The 21509-nt window shown below is 35.8% G+C and overlaps 1 protein-coding gene across 5 annotated transcripts in view; it reads left to right on the top strand.

Moving 5' to 3' along the window:
• The window catches only part of AKAP11 (A-kinase anchoring protein 11), a 48876-nt gene extending 28038 nt beyond the window's left edge, over positions 1 to 20838 (top strand). For 3 of the 5 annotated variants that reach the window (XM_033843457.2, XM_019936492.3, XM_019936491.3), the window contains 5 exons: positions 1750 to 1905; positions 4988 to 5071; positions 5843 to 5889; positions 8487 to 8647; positions 16912 to 20838. In XM_033843457.2, coding sequence (XP_033699348.1) covers positions 1750 to 1905; positions 4988 to 5071; positions 5843 to 5889; positions 8487 to 8647; positions 16912 to 17052 — 589 coding nt within the window. In that variant the 3' untranslated portion in view covers positions 17053 to 20838. The remainder of the gene's footprint in view (positions 1 to 1749; positions 1906 to 4987; positions 5072 to 5842; positions 5890 to 8486; positions 8648 to 16911) is intronic. The other 2 variants (XR_004523003.2, XM_019936493.3) reach the window with 2 other exon arrangements.
• The last annotated feature ends 671 nt before the right edge of the window (positions 20839 to 21509 follow it).

Below are 21509 nucleotides of genomic sequence, written 5' to 3'. Positions count from 1 at the left end.
CTTGTACCCAAGTTTACAAAGCTGTGAAGTAGGTAAAGCTGAATCAGAGAATCAGCTGGAGAATTTTGTACAGCAAATATTGAGTATCACCATGTTAATGTACTACTGTGAGATTAAATTTTTATTTCTGTTCACAAAGGTAAGTTTTCTTAAAAAGAGTGCTCTGAAGAAAGCAAAAATCCTCCAGATACTTCCACCCCTGCCATCACTCCTCTTGATAGGCCACCATCTAAGGAGACAGTTCTTTCTGATGGTCCTGCAGTGTTCTGCATTTCAGTAACCGTGTCTTGTGCTCAGCGGTACTAACGCCTTAGTTAAAATATTCACTTTTAACCTTCTTCCTCCCTGGGAAAACATCAGGACCATCTTGTGTTATCAGTTTGTAGGATTATTTTTGTTAGTCTCACAGAAAGAGAACATTTCTTGAGGAGGAATTTAATTAAGCCACACGATAATGCCGGATATTTTAGTAGCTTCTGTCAAAGCCATGACAAGCACTGCCTCTTTTCTTGGTCATCTTAAAATAGGGAGATGCAGGGAGTTAGTGCTGGGGGTGGCAGTGGGCAGCAGCCGGTGGGGTGCGGTGCAGTTTTCAGTAGGTAGCAGGGAAGCTGCTCTGACATAGTAACATTTGAGCAAAGAGCCAAAGGTGGAGAGAGAATAAGGTAAGTGGGAATCACACGGAACAGGGTTCCAGGCAAAGGAGTGGGACTGTGCATGTTGGGGAAGCAGCAGAGAAGCTTGTGTGGCTAAAGCAAGGGAGCCAGGGAGAGTAGGAGACCAGTGGAGGTTATGAGAGGTTGTCACACCTGACGTGTGTTATAGGGATTTGGACCCTTATTTTGATTGACGAGAAGCCACTAGAAGATTTTGACCAGAAGACCAGCATTTTCCCTCTTCATGTTTAAAAATGTGGGGCAAGATAGGGGTATGGGGTTAAGAGATACCAACTACTATGTGTAAAATAAGCAACAGGGATAAATTGTACAGCACAGGGAAACAAATATAGCCATTATTTTGTAAAAGCTTTCAACGGAGTGTAATCTATAAAAATATTGAATCACTGTGTTGTACACCTGAAACTAATTTAATATTGTAAATCAACTATACTTCAATAAAAAATTAAAATATCACTTTAAACTGTTACTCCAGAATAAAATGTAGAAGGGACAAATACAGTAATTGAACAGTGAATGACATTCCTTGTGAAGATGGGCTAAAAATAGGAATGTCTTTTCATTGAGAAAAAATGAGAGAGGTTATGATCCAAGCTCAAAATCTTGAAGAGATTTGGCTAGTTTGATTATAGGCTTGACAGTACTAGAATTTCTTGGACTACGTTTTTTTTGTTCTTAAGCCAGAAAAGGGGTAATTTTTGGTACAAATAAAATACTGTCTTACAAAAACTTAGGAACTTGTGCTCCTTCATAGAGGTCCCAGTTGAAAATATGAACTGCTTTAAAGAGAATTTAAATAAATGGTGTGCTTGGGATGGATCCATAATAGATGAACAAGATGAGTTAGGGATGTTGTGTAGGTGCCTCAGCTAACTTTGAAGTTAGTATGCTCTCCTGCCGAGTGTCTTTATTAGCAGACACAAACCAAGGGTTAGATGGATCATTGGTCTAGCTCCTGAATATCACTTCTTGTTTTTGTCATCTTTATCATCCAATGGATAGTCCTATAATTCAGAATCTGTTGCTTTTGGACTTTCTTTCTTTCTTCCTTACTTTTTTTTTTTTTTTCCAGTCCAAAAGAAATAGAAGACTTTCGGTCAACTGAGTCTTTTGGTAGCCAGCAGATGAATCTCAGTATTGGTGATGACAGCACTGGTAGCTGGTCCAATTTAAGTTTTGAAGATGAACACCAGGATGAAAGCAGTAGTTTTCATCATCTAAGTGAAAGGTGACTATGATTTTGCATGTAATTACATAGTTCAGGTACTCAGACCTCAGAAGTAAGCTATAAATTTACATTGAGTTAGATTTTAAAATTCTGAATTTGAAAATCTGTTATTTTCAAAGTGTATTTTATTGCTGACAGTATATTTCTAATGGTTTTGACATTTATTAAATACAATAACTAGCTGAGCTAATTTTCTTTGAATGTGCCAATAGTTGATTTGAAAAATACTTCATACATTTGAATTCTATACCCTTTAAGCTTTACTTGGACTTCTCATGAATTTTTGAGGAAAAAATTTTCTTTCTCACTTTAAAGAGGGTACTTTTTTTTTTCGCTAAAGGATAGGAAAAAGAACAGTTATCTGTAAAAGGCATCGAAATGGCCCTGTAATTTTCTTGACATGAAAGTAGTATCTTTTTGGGGGAAGGATTCCTTACTTGTCCTTTCAGGAACACTGTAACTTGAGCAATTTATACTTGAATGACTGAAAATACATAAACCCATTATAAAAACATGGTTTTGTACAATAAAAGTCACTTCATATATCATTTTCTCAGTTAACTTTGTTCATTAAAATAGTTTTGGAATATTTTATTAATTATAACAGTTGTTTCTTATATTCGTAACTCTGTAAAGGCCTAAATGGCTTTTCACCTGTTAGAACAGCAGAGAAGCTGCTTAACTCTGTTAAGGCCTAAACGGCTTTTCACCTGTTAGAACACATCATCTCAGAGTATTTTGTTTGATGCTTGGATTAACCAGTAAATATTAATATTTTTTAAAGTATCTGTTTTGTCATAGTTTCTTAAAATGTGATGTAAACCACCAGTATTTTACAAAATCTAAATCCAAAAAGGCAGTCTTTAAAACTGGTAGCAGGAAGTGGGGGTAATGTCACAGATCATCATTTGGCCCTTCCCATAACTTTAGAGTAGAATATTAAACACTTAAATTCTTCTCTCATCTTTGAGAAGCAGGCTTCTAGAATTTCAGTTGGGGGTTAACATTGTTGCTTACAGAATCCTGGTATTAAAGTCGGAGAACAAGGGTTAGAGGCTAGTGGCATTAAGAGGACTGTAGCTGGTTGAATGACTTGATATGGAATGTTATCTAATTTGATGAAAAGCGGGAGGCGCCTACCAAGGTCTGTCCTTGGTTCTTCCCCTTCAGCATTATTTTATTAGTGGTGTAGAACACTTAGTATTTGTGAGTGACTCAAAACAAAGATGAAAAGGTAATCCCATTAACAGAACCAAGGTTCAAAAAGACCAAATCAGGCTGAGGCTAAACTAATAATGTTTAACCTAGGTAAATGCATTTAGGTTCAGAAAATTAATTATTTGAATTCAGGACGGGGAAAACCTGACTTGATAGCCTTTTGTCAGAAAAACACCTGTGGTTTTAATTGACTATAGAATTAATAAGAACTAATGATGCTGTGTGGCCTTAAGGTTCAGGCACAAAGAAAAACTTAGTGGGGCTCATCCAGGGTTGGTGGTGTGCTCGCCTCCCAGAGATTAAGATTCCCTGGGTCATTGGAGGGTCCCAAGATTCTGTAGGCTTGATAAATCCCTCAGAGTATTTTAAAGCAAGTGATTTAGAGACCACACTTAAGATTCAGAGACCACACTTAAGATACATGGCTTTAGTGTGGAAATGGGTAAGAATTTTAATTTTGTAATTTTTTCCTGTGCTTAGATAATCATTCTATTGATAGAAGTAAATATGGTGTTTGAGATCATTAATTTTCTCTTTCTCTTCGGCTCACAGCTGTCTATCCATTCTGTATTTCCATATTTTCTCATTTTTGGTTTGTCTGGGAACAGACTACATGGGCAAAAACTCTGGTTGGTTTAATGGTTTTATAATAGATCTATATTTGTTGGAACATAATGTCGAAAAGACACTGATCAGTTTTAACTTTTATTCTGTAATGCATTATGGTTTGTGACAATGTGATGGTGCTAGAGTTAATATGGATATGTTAATTATTGAGATGGCCTGGAAAGTATTTAGAATTTTAAATCGTCATTCCCTTTTTCGGTAACCTTGTCAACATTTACTGACGCATGAAAGATGATTTTATGTTAATTCAGTTTTTAGAACCAAAATTTTGGTTTGTGTGACTATTAATTTTTATAATTGTCTAGCCTAATATGGGAAAATATAGCTGCTTATCACTGCAAACTAATGTGTGCTTACTAATTATTTTAATGATTAGAATTTTTTTAAATTGCATGTTTAGATTTTAATCTGAAGAACTGAATTTAGTTTTGTTTCTGAACGCAGTTGCTTTTTGTGTTGTAGCGCTTTGCCGCACTTGTAGAATGTAGTTGCTTTCTTCTTTTGATTAGGCAGCGTGAGAAGGTATCTGTGTGGCGTCAGTGACTGGCTGATCAGACAGGTGTAATGCTTGATTAGACCTTGGTTATTCAATATTCTGAAGAAAATGTATATTATTTGCCACCTACTGAATTATACATAATTAATGAAATGAAGGTAATTGACATAATAAGAGTATTTTAAAATCAGAAGACAGCTTTTCTCCCAGTAGTTAGAAAAGGTCTATTTGGGACTGTGTTTTGGTGTCTGCCATCCCATCCCTTTCCCCATCCTCCACCACCACCCTGGCCCATCACTGTTTGCACTAACTAAAGACTTGAGAGAATGTTAACCTGTGGTTTTTTTGTTTTTAAACTTTATCCAAACTGAAGAGCATTGGCTTTCTACAAATTACATCCTAAGCTTTGCCATAGACAGTAATTTCATTGTGAAACTTCTCAGTTCATGCATTCATTTACTGTCCTAAAAGTCATTGTCTTAATCTGTAAAATAAATACACATTTAGAATAATTTTCGTGAACTTTTGAGGACAAGTAAGAAAACTCCCAAATCTCTGAAGCTGTCAAATACCTTGTACAGTGGCAGCGATGGTCTTTACGTAACTGCACAGATGCTGCACCCACTGTGGCAGCTTCAGAACATCCGCTGTTACCACTGACGCATGCTGTTCCAAGGAAAACCAGGGTCGTCTTTACCATTCATTTGCTAGTTCAGCTGTGTTCTTTTCTTCCTCTGGCAGTAATGGTAACAGCAGTAGCTGGAGCAGTCTTGCTTTAGAAGGAGATTTGTATGAGGACAATTTATCCTTTCCAACATCAGACAGGTTGGTCCAGTCCAGAAACCTAAACACTGATGAGTCTTTCACCACTAATGCATGAAGTCATATTCTTTAAAAAATGTGGGTTACAGTGCCAATGTGTATCAACCTGCTTTTCTCCTATATTTTGACATGATTCTGCTTGATAAATTTACATCTAATGAAAAAATTCAACTATGCTAAGATGTGACTGACGTCTAATTGCAAAATGTGTTAATTCTATGCATGTGTTGCACTGCTTGCTATTTTTCATTCTACCAATTACTGTTTCATTAAAAAGAGCTTGCTTCCTACAGGATTTCTGTTGTTTTGTTTTGGTTTTTTGTTTCTGTTTTATTTATAAGAGAGGTATAGAAAAAAATGATTTTTTACTATGTTAAAAAAATATACAAATGGCATCAGCAGAAGCATTAATAAATAATTATTCATGACATTCTGCAATATTCAGATGCTGTGTTATCTAAAACCAAATTAGAATATTTGGCTTTAAATTAAATTTTATTATGTAATTACTTGACGCTGTATAGATATCATGGTCAGGTAGAACTTCTCAGTTATTGATAACTTACCTTTAGGCATCATTTGCAATTGAGATTTTAACATGAAATGGTGTGAGAAGCAAAGCTTCCTTTTTATCGTCATTTCTCCCCTTTTTAAATATCATATGTCATATTGTATCATTCATTTTTTTACCACGTTTTAAGAATTTGCTTTAGTACCATTATTAATTAAAGCTTTTTTTTTTTTTTAACTGCTTCTGCTACTTCATTCGATAAGTGATGGGCCAGATGATAAAGATGAAGAGCATGAGGATGATGTAGAAGGTAACTAACTGACAATTTTTTTTTCAAGTTTTTTGCATGTTTTTTTATAAGGTTCTTTAGAAAAGTCTTTAATGTTTGTGTTTGTACATTTTCATCAGAGAGGCGCTGGGTTGTTACAAATCAGGGTTTTTACATTACAAACCAGGGTATTCTTTTTTGTTTTGTTTTGTTTAAATTCATTGATTTATTTGCTATAAGATTTTACTAGACTTGGAATATTAAGCAATACAGACATACAAAAATAAAAGACATTTATAATAACCTATATGGAGTCAGATTAAATGGGAAATACTAACTGAAGACTTCTAATAATAACTGAGAAAAAAATCATTTTACATTTCACAATGGTATTTTTCCCCTTCCCTTTTGGTTATTAATGTCTTTTGGGATCCCTTCAATACAATATTATTCATTTAAACTATTCAATGTAACTTGAAATAATATTTGTTGGAACAAACTTTGATTTATTTTTAAACTGTTTTCCATTAAAATTACAAAAGTTTGTAACTAGAGTAGACCCAAGAGAAGTTCTTGTCCAAATTTCTTATTGTACAGATAATAAAATAAAGGAATTGAAAGATGAAGAAATATTCCAAATCAAGGTATTCTTGACTAATCTAACCAGTGTCAGATCCTTTGCTGAGCAGTTTGTGTTATTTGATTGCTAAACTAAGGAAGTACTCATCAGTGTAAAGACCGAACTACTTTAAAAGAATTATTCAATTATTTGAGAGAGAAATTCATGATAATCTCTTCATATAATTATCTTTTTCAAAATATAAAATTCTTACATTATGAGATATAATTTATTATATCACATGTCAGTTTGTTTTGCTGTCAACCTTACATAAATCAAGAAGTAAAAATAAAAAAGATATTTTAAAATCGATTCTTCCTTCCCTCAATTCCAGTCTTACACTCACACATATATTTGAAGAAAATATTCGTTTCTTCCTTTGATGAACATGGTTCCAAAGATATAAATACTAGATACCATTGGTCACAGGCTGTTCAGTATTTTTTTTGTAACTAGGAATAAACTGGGAGGTTAATTATATGTAGATATGTCATTACTCAGCTTTAGAGATTATAGTCATCTCTCATTATATAGAAAATTGTAGCTAACTTTCAAATTTGTTAAATTAGAAATTGGTAACTTAGATGGATTGATGTATATTTGTAAATGATTCAAAATTATGGAAATCCTAAGGCAACAAACTTCATTTTTTTGGTTATTGTTTGTAATTGCAGGATGTCAGTTCTTTCACTTTTCGCTAGGGTTGAGTAACCTCTCCAAAGACAAGTCACTCTTAGGCCAGGCAACCAGGAACCCTGAACTGAGAAGTCCAGTGGTACAGAAAACACTTCAACCCCATGACCTCTGCAGAATTTACAGAATGGCCCAAAGACTGTGTCTGGTACCGTCGTCTACCAGACCCATTTTTGACTGAAAGTCAGAGGGGAGAGAGGAGGGAAATGATAATACATTTATGCTAAGAGAATAGTGTGGACCAATTTTTTTTAAATGAAAAGTTTTAGGGGTCAATACAAATCCTAAAAATGATTGGTAGTGGTCTAGAATGCCCTGCAAACTGTAAAAAAAAGAATCAGGGACATTCACCAACAAATGTCCATTACTGTTGCAAATTGGTGCCATGTCTGCCAGCATGCCCCGCTGCTGGCCTCTTGTGTGGGAGGCCCACCACTAAGCAGCAGTGTTAAACGCACAATACTGGTCCATGGGCATTAGTTTTATAGTCAACAGGGATTCATCTTCTTTATGTTGAAATCATAATTTTCATTAAAAAATAAACTTGAGAACAGTGTCTTACTTATAATAGGGGTGTATCAGAAAATTCCCTGGTTTAGCTTTTGGGAGGTAAGTGGTTGCATATGACTTTTTTTTTTTTTTTTTTTTTTTTTTTTTGCCTAAAGAGTGAAGTGATTAAGAGTGTGGAGCCAGACCGCCTGTGTTTATTTCCTGGCTCAGCCATTTCTGGCTGTGAGACTCTGGATCTCTCTCTGCCTCAGATTCCTCACCTGTAAAATGAGATGATAGCAGTTCCCTCCTCACAGGGTGCTTGTGAGGATTAAAGGAGTTTGTATATGTAAAGAGATTAAAACAATACTTAGGATGTAATATGTGCAATACAGGTGTTCACTGCTGCTGCTATTTCTCTTAGTTCAGAAAGCTTTCTTAAAGTCCATTTAATATATTTATTTGAGGTTTTTATTTGTGTTTTATTTATATTTTGATTGTAGCATTTTAGTTTTTTTTTTTTTTTTCAGCTTTACCTATAGATTATATTTTGACACAAATTATGGTATTCGTGAATTGGCTCTTGAATTCAATACCTCAGAACAGAGTTTTGGCATCTGTCACAAATGATCAAAGCTGTTCCTTTGTTTTAGCATTATTTTGCATTTTCAAAGTAATGCTTTAGTTGATGTTATGGTACAATTAAGAAAAGATGAATTTTTTTCCAGAATTCCTTGGAATCTTAACAAATGGAAAATGCGTATATGTCCTTGGAAAGCAGAGCACTGAGAGTTGAATTGATGAGTTTCACTTCATATCGTTTCAATTTAAATATTAGGTTCAGAGCAAGATGGAAATACTCTGCTAATTACGAATGTTGACACGGAGCCATGCACAGTAGACCCCCAGCTAAGGATTATTCTTCAGTGGCTCGTTGCCTCTGAGGCCGAAGTTGCAGAACTTTATTTTCATGACTCTGCAAAGAAGGAGTTTATACAAGTAAGTACCTACATCATAGGGTGGTTGTGAGGACACGGTATATGATGTTCTGTGTCACATGGTTGATAGAAAGTGGGTAAATGCTCAGGTAATAGAGTCCAGTGGTTGGGCTCAGTATCAGCTCTGCCACTCTCTAGCAGTGTAACCTTGGGTAAGTTCACCAGTCTCAGTTTCTTTATCTGTACCGTGGAAATGAGTATAGAATTTACCTTGCAGAGGTTTGTGAGGATTAAGTATAATACTGTAAAAAAAAAAATGCTTAATCTACTGCCTGGCACATCCAAAATTTTCAGTTAGGTGCCTTTAATAAGCATTTCATGAGTTTCCTGTCTTATCAATTGGATGGACCTATGACTTCAGGTCAAATGCACTGGAAATAAGGAAATCAATCATAAAGAACTTGGGGGAAATAAGAGATTTACAAAATTATAGTTACTTCTGGGCAAGTGATAGTGTTTGTGGAAATAAACCATGGAAAGGATGAGTCATATGACTTATGGTCTTAACACTCTGTAATGCTTGGGTCACTGATGTAGAACTGAATGAATCAATCCATATTAGAAATAGGGTCTTACTGGCAGCAGAAGTTCTGGGAAGTACTCCTTGGTGTGAGCCCTCCCAGAGACCACCATTAGCCCCACCAAAGAGCCCGAGTAAGCTCCAGTGTTGTTGGGTCGACTCAGGCCAAACAACCAACAGGGAGGGAACCCAGCCCCACCCATCAGCAGACAAGAAGATTAAAGTTTTACTGAGCTCTGCCCACCAGAGCAACAGCCAGCTCTACCCACCACCAGTCCCTTCCATCAGGAAACTTGCACAAGCCTCTTAGATAGCCTCATCCACCAGAGCGCAGACAGCAGAAGAACTACAGTCCTGCGGCCTGTGGAACAAAAACCACATTCACAGAAAGATAGACAAGATGAAAAGGCAGAGGGCTATGTACCAGATGAAGGAACAAGATAAAACCCCAGAAAAACAACTAAATGAAGTGGAGATAGGCAACCTTCCAGAAAAAGAATTCAGAATAATGATAGTGAAGATGATCCAGGACCTCAGAAAAAGAATGGAGGCAAAGATCGAGGAGATGCAAGAAATGTTTAACACAGATCTAGAAGAATTAAAGAACAAACAAACAGAGATGAACAATACAATAACTGAAATGAAAACTAACACTAGAAGGAATCAATAGCAAAATAACTGAGGCAGAAGAACAGGTAAGTGATCTGGAAGACAGAATGGTGGAATTCACTGCTGTGGAGCAGAATAAAGAAAAAAGAATGAAAAGAAATGAAAACAGCCTAAGAGACCTCTGGGACAACATTAAATGCAACAAGATTCACATTATAGGGGTCCCAGAAGGAGAAGAGAGAGAGAAAGGACCCGAGAAAATATTTGAAGAGATTATAGTCTAAAACTTCCCTAAGATGGGAAAGGAAATAGCCACCCAAGTCCAGGAAATGCAGAGAATCCCATACAGGATAAACCCAAGGAGAAACACACCAAGACACATAGTCATCAAATTGGCAAAAATTAAAGAAAAATTACTGAACGCAGCAAGGGAAAAACGACAAATAACATACAAGGGAACTCCCATAAGCTTAACAGCTGATTTCTCAGCAGAAACTCTACAAGCCAGAAGGGAGTGGCATGATATACTTAAAAGTGATGAAAGGGAAGAACCTACAACCAAGATTACTCTACCCAGCAAGGATCTCATTCAGATTCGAAGGAGAAATTAAAAGCTGTACAGACAAGCAAAAGCTAAGAGAATTCAGCACCACGAAACCAGCTCTACAACAAATGCTAAAGGAACTTCTGTAAGTGGGAAACACAAGAGAAGAAAACAAACCCAAAACAATTAAGAAAATGGTAATAGGAACATACCTATCGATAATTACCTTAAACCTGAATGGATTAAATGCTCCACCCAAAAGACACAGGCTCGCTGAATGGATACAAAAACAAAACCCATATATGTGCTGTCTACAAGAGACCCACTTCAGACCTAGGGACACATACAGACTAAAAGTGTGGGGATGGAAAAAGATATTCCATGCAGATGGAAATCAAAAGAAAGCTGGAGTAGCAATACTCATATCAGATAAAATAGACTTTAAAGAATGTTACAAGAGACAAGGAAGGACAGGACACTATGTAATGGTCAAGGGATCAATCCAAGAAGAAGATATAACACTTATAAATATATATGCACCCAACATAGGGGCACCTCAATACATAAGGCAGCTGCTAACAGCTCTAAAAGAGGAAATCGACAGTAACACAATAATAGTGGGGGACTTTAACACCTCACTTACACCAATGGACAGATCATCCAAACAGAAAATTAATAAGGAAACACAGCTTTAAACGACACAATAGACCAGATTTAATTGATATTTATAGGACATTCCATCCAAAAACAGCAGATTACACTTTTCTCTCAAGTGTGCATGGAACATTCTCCAGGATAGATCACACCTTGGGTCACAAATCAAGCCTCAGTAAATTTAAGAAAATTGATAGCATATCAAGCATCTTTTCTGACCACAATGCTATGAGATTAGAAATCAATTACAGGGGAAAAAAACGTAAAAAACACAAACACATGGAGGCTAAACAATGTTACTAAATAACCAAGAAATCACTGAAGAAATCAAAGAGGAAATCAAAAAATACCTGGAGACAAATGGCAATGAAAACATGATGATCCAAAACCTATGGGATGCAGCAAAAGCAGTTCTAAGAGGGAAGTTTATAGCTATACAAGCCTACTTCACAAAACAAGAAAAATCTCAAATAAACAATCTCACGTTTCACCCAAAGGAACTAGAGAAAGAAGAACAAACAAAACCCAAAGTTAGCAGAAGGAAAGAACTCATAAAGATCAGAGCAGAAATAAATGAAATAGAAACAAAGAAAATAATAGCAAAGATCAGTAAAACTAAAAGCTGGTTCTTTGAGAAGATAGACAAAATTGATACGCCATTAGCCAGACTCATCAAGAAAAACAGGGAGAGAACTCAATAAAATTAGAAACGAAAAAGGAGAAGTTACAACAGACACTGCAGAAATACAAAGCATCCTAAGAGACCGCTACAAGCAACTCTATGCCAATAACATGGAAAACCATGAAGAAATGGACAAATTCTTAGAAAGGTATAACCTTCTAAGACTGAACCAGGAAGAACTAGAAAATATGAATAAACCAATCACAAGTAATGAAATTGAAACTGTGATTAAAAATCTTCCAACAAACAAAAGTGCAGGACCTGAAGGCTTCACAGGTGAATTCTATCAAACATTTAGAGAAGAGCTAATACCGATCCTTCTCAAACTCGTCCAAAATACAGCAGAGGGATGAACACTCCCAAACTCATTCTATGAGGTCACCATCACCCTGATACCAAAACCAGACACAGCTACTACAAAAAAAGAAAATTGCAGACCAATATCGTTGATGAATATAGATGCAAAAATCCTCAACAAAATACTAGCAAACAGAATCCAACAATACATTAAAAGGATCATACACCATGATCAAGTGGGATTTATCCCAGGGATGCAAGGATTCTTCAATATATGCAAATCAGTCAATGTGATACACCATATTAACAAATTGAAGAATAAAAACCATATCATCATCTCAATGCAGATGCAGAAAAAGTTTTTGACAAAATTCAACACCCATTTATGATAAAAACTCTCCAGAAAGTGGGCATAGAGGGAACCTACTTCAACATAATAAAGGCCATATATGACAAACCCACAGCCAACATCATTCTCAATGGTGAAAAACTGAAAGCATTTCCTCTAAGATCAGGAACAAGACGAGGATGTCCACTCTCACCACTCTTATTCAACATAGTTTTGGAAGTCCTAGCCACGGCAATCAGGGAAGAAAAAAGGAATACAGATTGGAAAAGAAGAAGTAAAACTGTCACTGTTTGCAGATGATATGACACTATACATAGAGAATTCTAAACGTGCCACCAGAAAACTAGAGCTAATCAATGAATTTGGTAGAGTTGCAAGATACAAAATTAATGGACAGAAATCTCTTGCATTCCTATACACTAATGATGAAGAATCTGAAAGAGAAATTAAGGAAACATTTTCATTTACCATTGCAAGACAATAAAATACCTAGGAGTAAACCTAGCAAGGGATACAAAAGACCTGTATGCCGAAAACTATAAGACACTGATGAAAGAAAGATGATACCAACAGATGGAGAAATATACCATGTTCTTGGATTGGAAGAATCAATATTTTGAAAATGACGGTACTAACCAAAGCAATCTACAGATTCAATGCAATCCCTATCAAATTACCAATGGTATTTTTTACAGAACTAGAACAACAAATCTTAAAGTTTGTTTGGAGACACAAAAGACCCTGAATAGCCAAAGCAGTCTTGAGGGAAAAAAATGGAGCTGGAGGAATCAGACTCCCTGACTTCAGACTATACTACAAAGCTACAGTAATCAAGACAATATGGTACTGGCCCCAAAACAGAAATATAGATCAACGGAACAGGATAGAAAGCCCAGAGATAAACCCACGCACTTATGGTCAACTAATCTATGACAAAGGAGGCAAAGATATACAATGGAGAAAAGACAGTCTCTTCAATAAGTGATGCTGGGAAAACTGGAGAGCTCCATGTAAAAGAATGAAATTAGAACAATCCCTAACACCATACACAAAAATAAACTCAAAATGGATTAGAGACCTAAATGTGAGACTGGGCACTCTAAAACTCTTAGAGGAAAACATAGGAAGAACACTCTTTGACATAAATCACAGCAAGATCTTTTCTGTTCCACCTCCTAGAGTAACGGAAATAAAAAGAAAAATAAACAAATGGGACCTAATGAAACTTAAAAGCTTTTGCACAGCAAAGGAAACCATAAACAAGACCAAAAGACAACCCTCAGCATGGGAGAAAATATTTGCAAACGAATCAACGGACAAAGGATTAACCTCCAAAATATATAAACAGCTCATTCAGCTCAATATTAAAAAAACAAACAACCGAATCCAAAAATGGGCAGAAGACCTAAATAGACATTTCTCCAAAGCAGACATACAGATGGCCAAGAAGCACATGAAAAGCTGCTCAGCATCACTAATTATTGGAGAAATGCAAATCAAAACTACAATGAGGTGTCACCTCACACCAGTTAGAATAGGCAGCATCAGAAAATGTACAAACAACAAATGCTGGAGAGGGTGTGGAGAAAAGGGAACCCTCTTGCACTGTTGGTGGGAATGTAAATTGATACAGCCACTATGGAGAATAGTATGGAGGTTCCTTAAAGAACTAAAAATAGTATTACCATACGACCCAGCAATCCCACTACTGGGCACATACCCAGAGAAAACCATAATTCAGAAAGACACATGCACCCCATTGTTCATTGTAGCACTATTTACAATAGCCAGGTCATGGAAACAACCTAAATGCCCATCGAGAGACGAATGGATAAAGAAGATGTGGTACATGTATAGAATGGAATATTACTCAGCCATGAAAAGGAACGAAATCGGGTCATTTGTAGTGACGTGGTTGGATCTAGAGACCGTCCTACAGAGTCAAGTAAGTCAGAAAGAGAAAAACAAATATCGTATATTAACGCATATATGCGGAACCTAGGAAATGGTACAGATGAACCGGTTTACAGAGCAGAAATTGAGACACAGATGTAGAGAACAAATGTGTGGACACCAAGCAGGGAAAGCGGTGGTGGTGGTGGTGGTGGTGGTGGGATGAATTGGGAGATTGGGATTGATATGTATACACTGATGTGTATAAAATTGATGTCTAATAAGAAAACTAATTTTTTAAAAAATAAGCATTTCATGTATTCATATGAAAAAATAGAGTTATTCTTTGTATTTAATTGCTTCATAATTGTGCCTAGTAATTAGTGTGTCTCTTCTGTTAATCCAGTTTCATTAGTGGCATAAGCACTAATGAATAAGCACTAAGCTGGCATAAGCAAAAGCCAGTAAACATTTAAACATTTAATAAGGGACAGTAGTTTACTTTGAGCATTTAATAGGGTTCTAATAATGGAACATTCAGGTTAGTTGCACTAATAGGATATTTTTATTGATAACTTACTGTGTGCCAAGTACCTTACTTTTTTTATATAAATTTATTTATTTATATACTTATTTATTTTTGGCTGTGTTGGATCTTTGTTGCTGCGCACGGGCTTTCTCTAGTTGCAGTGAGTGGGGGCTACTCTTCGTTGCGGTGCGCAGGCTTCTTGTTGCGGAGCATGGGTTCTAGGCACGTGGGCTCAGTAGTTGTGGCTCACGGGCTCTAGAGCACAGGCTCAGTAGTTGAGGCGTGTGGGCTTAGTTGTTCCGCGGCATGTGGGATCTTCCCAGACCATGGATCGAACCCATGTCCCCTGCATTGGCAGGTAGATTCTTAATCAGTGTGCCACCAGGGAAGTCCCCAACTGCCTTATCAGTCAAGATTTTTAGTTTACAGTCTTAAGGTTTTTGTCCAAGAATTTTCCTTATCAGAACTTTGGTTTAATCTTACTATGTAATATAGAGTAGTCCAAAGAATAACCAATGTAAGATGATCAATAACAACAAAAAAGGAAGAATCAAGTTACTCTTGATTCCTGGTTCAGAATTTACAAAGATACTGTTGAAAGAAGTATGTGAAAAAGATATTATGTAAAATCTTTTTTTTGTATTTTGTTGTCTTTATTTATACTTCTTGGATTTTTCCTGTGTAGATTTCTGTTTTGAGGCAGAAGGAGAAAATAAGACAGAAAGGGATGCTCAGGACGTGAATTGTCAAGGAGAAAGAATGGGTAGGGAAAGTATTAGAACGGGCCTTAGGGAGGCAAACATTTTCAAGTTATTTAGTCTTGGATAAACTGAGGGCTAAGGAAGTCCCTAGGCAGAGCTGAGTGTAATGGTGCTGGGGTAAGGGAACCTCATCCCCACGTAACCTAAGAAAACATTCTTGCAGTTCCTCAAAAAGTTAAACACAGCGTTATCATATGACCCAGCAATTCTACTCCCAGGTATATACCCAAGAGGAATGAAAACATATGTCCATGGTAATGTTATAATAGGCCAAAAGTGGAAATATCCTAAATGTCCATTAACTGATGAATGGATGAATAAAATGTGGAATATCCACGCAGTGGAATGTTATCTGTCAATAAAAAGGAATGAAGTAGAGACATGCTGTACCATGGAGGAAACTTGAAATCATTATGCTAAATGAAAGAAGCCAGGTCACAGAAGACCATATATTTTATGATTCCATTAAAATGAAATGGCCAAAATAGGCAAGTCTGATCGACTGAAAGTAGATTAGTGATTGTCTAGAGTTGAGGGGGTTTGGAGGAGTGGGGAGTGATGATTAACAGGTAGGGCTTTTTTTTTGGTGTGATAAAAGTGTCCTAATATTGATTGTGATGGTGTTGCATTCAACTCTGTGAATATAATGAAAACCATTGACTGGTATATTTTAAATGAGTGATTGTATGGTATGTGAATTATATTGCAGTAAAGCTATTTTTAAAAAGGTTAAGCATATTTATATTACAAAAATTAGTTTTTACAGAACTAAGTAGAAAAAAAATGAGTGAAGACATGTTCTGATTGGTGGTGATAGTTTATTTAAACGTGCATTTATTTACTTAAAAAAAATTGGGCTATAATTGATATATAACATCATATTAGTTTCAGGTGTACAACATGATTCGATATTGGTATATATTGCAAAATGATCACCACAGTATTTAATATTTATTTACTTTTTTTTTTTTGAAACATTAACATTTCTTAACTTAGAAAGCCATGTTTCCGTTGAGGCTAGAGTGCGTATTCCAGGGAAAAAAACACACTATGTGTTGTGGAAGGAAAATCCACATCCTTTTATTAAACTTGACATTGTCTTTATTATTTTATGTTCCTAATTGAGGGTATGGCAGATGTATTTAGTTAGATTAAGAATTTCCTGTAGAAATGTAGCCTCTGTACGCCCACACAGAGGGCGTGTATCTGCTGGGTGAGGTTTGTGGGATTCTGGCTCCAGCAATCCCAAAGTGTCATTCTGTGGAGGAGAGTACTTATAAAAGCCAGGAAGGAAAAATGTTTAATTTGTGTAAAGAGTGGTGGTTTAGGGGAGAAGACCTTGTTCCAACTGGGAAACAGTATTTTACTGCGAACACCAGGGTTCTTAGTTTTATCTGATGTTTGACTTAACCTTTCTTTCTTACTAGCTTTCAAGACGATTACAAGAAAAAGGCTGGAAAGTGGGAGACCTCCTGCAGGCTGTGCTTAAATACTATGAGGCGGTGGAGAAGATGTCCAACGACGAGAGATCTGAGTCCCTGTTTGATTGGCTCTTGGAAAATGCATAGAACAAACTCCAAACCAGTATATTTTATTATTTGTTTTGAGAGAGGAAGGAACAGATAAAGATGCATAGGGTAAAATTTGAATAGTGAATATTAACATTTAAAGTGAATTGGGAGGAAGGTAAATATAGCTTTTTAAGTGCGTTGTGTCATCACATGGTATATATAGTTCAAACTTTTGTAATCTCTCAAATATTATCTTTGTTTATTCTTCTATACACATGTGTAGTGTGTTAAGACCCTAAGAACATGTATTTGAAGGCTTTCAGGGACATTCACTGACAGCATTCTTTTTGCATCCAAATAGTGCTGCTAGAATTTGCACTGAGGTGGCTGAGGGTGGGTGACAGGGATAGGGAGTTATATTTTGCTCCTTTGCAAGCAAATGGTATCCTGTTAATAACAAATCTCACATCAAAAAATAGCATCGAGGCTAATTTTTTTTCTGACATCTTTTGTCCTATTTTTAAGGGTCAATTTTATTTTCATGGTTCACCTATTGGTAGCTTTTTGAATCCCCCAAGTTATTTAATTTCTTAGAAACATAAGTAGTTTAGGTTTCTATAAATATCATAAGTGGTAGCTTCCCCAGCCTTTCATCAAATGACATTATTTGCTAATGTTACCAATTGTTCTGGCATGAAAGCAAGTGTGTGTGTGTGTGTGTGTGTGTGTGTGTGTGTGTGTGTGTGTGTGTGTGTTGTGTGCGCGCGCGTGCGTGTGCGTAAAGGAGAACTTTACCTTGCTAGTGGTTGGTACCCTCTTTTATTTTACTCTTTTCTTGTTAGAAACCCACTGTTAACATTAAAAAGGTGCTTTAAAATAAAATGTCTATAAAGATTGTGCAGTAAGAATTTTTATTTCTTATTCACTCTTTTGGGTCCCCAACTTATCCTATAAATGAAAATAAAGGTGCAAAACATGTTGACATTTTAAAACTTAATGTGAATTTGGAAATGCATTTAGAAGCCCAATAATTATTTTCACTGTTGGGATTTTGGAAAAAAAACACCCCACTTTAGCAAAGATAAGCTTTTTCTAGAAAAAAATGGGACCCTCCCCTGAATCCCGTCCCCAGTGAAGTGTATCTGCACTGTTTTGTAAAGTCCTCTGATGCAGTCTTTCTGGGCTCTGCATTTTCTACTACTTGTCTTTAGTAACTGCGAGTTGACCTGCATGGAGGACCGGGATTGTGTTTTGTATGTGAGGGTATGTGTGTGTGAATTTTTGGTTCTTCCATTAGCAGATTTTGTAACCCTAGAGTAAATCATTTTTTGTGGGAGGCTTTGGTTTTGCTCTGTTACATTTTCTTTTTTCTTGAGCACTGACTGTTCTGGAAGCTGCACAAAGTATAGAAGACATAGCACCCACCAGGGGACAAGGAATAAGGGCACTTACATTAATTTGAATTATAATTACAGTAGAGAAATTTTATTGCTTTTTAAGAAAAATACCAAAATCTATTTAAATATTTCAAGGTTACACTGTGTAAGCTTTGTTTTTTTCTCAATTTACGATAAAGAAATAGAGCAGGCCTTAAAAATAAATTTTCCTGAAGTTTCTTCAGGTATTTTTTTAAGGTGGAGAAATGCAGGAAATGCATATAACCAGAATTGATTCTGTCTTTAGCTTCTCAGAACTTGATATGCAGCAGCACTGGACTGGGTTTTTTAAAGTTAGGAACCAGGTTGTTATGACATAGATTGATTGGTTATTAAGCTTAGATTGAATTTTTACAAGTGTATAACTATCAAGTTGTGTTTGTTGACTTCGATGTATGTACGGGTTTTATTAACAGCAAAACTGAGTTCTGAATTTCTTTTAAGCTAAAATGACAATGTATTCTGTAAAACTTTCTGTACTTGAAAATGTTTGTTTATTTCTCTTATGGTAAGATTTTCCTCATATCTTTGTTTTCTTTGCATTATCTGGAGCTGTGATGGATTCAGAATTCCCTTATTCAGCCACTGCGGACTGACAGACCAGTCCTTAGACACTAGCATGCATAGTACTAATCACAGTGGAACTCCACACTTCTGTCAGTTCAGTGCAGGGGTGTAGAGAAAAATATTAAGTGTTGGCAGATGTGAAAAGAAACGGGAGTTAAGCTTCCATATATAGAGAGAAAACATTGGAGTTTATAACAGTATCTTAATCAAGAACAGTCTAAACTTACTTTGTTTAAAGGCACTTTGTGATTTTTCCAAAGACGTTGTAGATCTATTTGGTTGCTCAGCCTTCAGAACAGGCCTGTTCGTTGAGGACGACTCTGTCTTATTTTGTTAAAAATATACTTGGCATGAGTAGATTTATTATGACAGTGTAATACTGCCATTCTGCACACTTTGGCCCTTATGAAATATGATATTCAGAACTGTTAAAGCTGTGTTGTGCTTTGGGTTGAATTCTCTGTTTTATCAGTTTCAGAACCATCGAAGGATCTGTGGAAAGAAAGTGAAGGAGGCCTCTGACGGGGTTTTTAGAACATTGTTTCAGACTGAAATGGAGCACTTCTTTCATATTCTTCTTTTCCCAAGCCAAGATTAAATTACATTTATATTTTGGGTATTATTTTGATTTTGAAAATATTTCCTGATTTACACGAAAGGAATGACACGGAAGAAAATTACAGTATCTATTGGATGGTGTGACACAATTTAATGGAGTAATAAAATCTTTAAGAATATTCACTCAGTGAATATATGTGATAACATCTTCATATTTTGAAAAACGTTCCACTTACCCTTTCAGATATTTGATGTGAATTAATTCAATTCATAATACTTTCATTTTGCTTAAATAAAGGTTTTATTTTACTGGTAGGAGAAGTTAATCACTTAATTAAATGCATCAGGTATAAAGTGGAAGCTAGTTTACCCACGTGACTTTGATATCATGCACGTTCCCCAAATGCAAAGTTTAACCTTGACTCATCATCAGAGTCTAGATGCAGATGTCTTCTTAGTTAATTATTTAGCAAATATTATTCTTCCACAATTAAAATGATCAACTTCCCATCAATCTATTGCTTTAAATTTTGTTTTTTCAAGGGAAACTTTCCACAGAATTTTAAAAAAGTAATGCATCCATATTCAGGGTGTAGGGAAAATACTTTCCACTTAAAACCCTGTCCACCTGTCACCAGCACATGCAAGTTAGAGCTTCCGTGGGAATTATGAAATTGTACTAAAATGAAATGCATTTTTTCTCATTTTCATTAGAAGACCCTGCACACACTTACTCACTGTATTCCTGTTCTGAAGATGCAGATACAGTGTTGGTCACTCTTGTCACTTTATTTATTTATTTATTTTTTTAAACCATCCATGTACATTCCTTTCACATGGGTAGAATTATAGTTCTAGAAGTTCATTGTTTTGTTTTTGTTGAAATGTTTGAATACTATTTAATATCAGGTTTTAATATTTCTGGATTTAACTACCTTTGGTTACTTGTGCAGTGTTAAAAGTAATTCACATTTTTGTTTAATATACCAGATATAGAGCAAAAGCAGCTTTGAGTAATTGTAGCTGTTTGTGTTGAATTACTACATTTAAGATCTTGCATAACAGTAACTTTTTGTTTTTTTGCTTTTCAGTAATTTAATATGTTCATTTACCAGAATACGAACTAAAATTTTGTTTTAGCAGTGGCTCAGAATAAACATTTCAGAAATTACTTTTGTAATAATGTGCAATTAATTGTTCTTTTATCTTTTTCCAGTTGTTTAAGTCTGTGATCTTTCTCTCCCAGCTAAGAATTCCCCAATAAACTTAAGAAATGCCTGGCCTTGGTTATCAATCTGTAGTATCTTGTTAACATACTCAGTATTGAACTAAAGAACAAAGGTATCGAAGTGGAATTGCTGTGACAGAAGGCACATTGAACAACCTCAGTGCTTCTAACATGGTTTTCAAGAAGAACGGAAGCTGGGAATATTTTTAATAGGACAGTGAATCCTAAGTTCTTATTCAGTTGCCTCTGAATGCTGACAGAATGACTTGGAAGGCTATTTGCTCAATTTGTTGTGGATTTTAGTGCAAAGTATCAGTGGAATATTGTGATTGCCTTGAATGTGAGCATGTTAGGAAGCTCTCTGGCCTGGATTGAGCACTTCTTCCATAGGATATAGAGATCAGACCTTTGTCATGCTATGTAGCATCAGGCACTTGAAAGTTAGGTGCCCGTTGTTTATTACTAATGGAATTTGACTCCATTGTAAGTATTTTAAGCCTAGGAATTAGAGAATGATTTTCTAGCTTTTCATGAATGTTTCAGAATGCTAGGAAATAATGATAGCATATAATGGCTTGGGTACGAGTGCCTCCCAGTCACCAAGAAAACAATTAAAAAAATGCTTTGCAACAGTAAGCAAGATTCCTTAGACTGTAATTCTAAAAAGGAAAAAGATTTCAAAAGGAGTGGGAAGTTGTGACAAATGGCATTTAAACAATTTTGCA

The sequence above is a fragment of the Tursiops truncatus genome, chromosome 18 (assembly GCF_011762595.2).
Source record: "Tursiops truncatus isolate mTurTru1 chromosome 18, mTurTru1.mat.Y, whole genome shotgun sequence".
Taxonomy (NCBI): Eukaryota; Metazoa; Chordata; class Mammalia; order Artiodactyla; family Delphinidae; genus Tursiops; species Tursiops truncatus.
The sequence above is the reverse complement of the archived record's forward strand: the minus strand, read 5'-3'. Positions and strand labels throughout refer to the sequence as shown.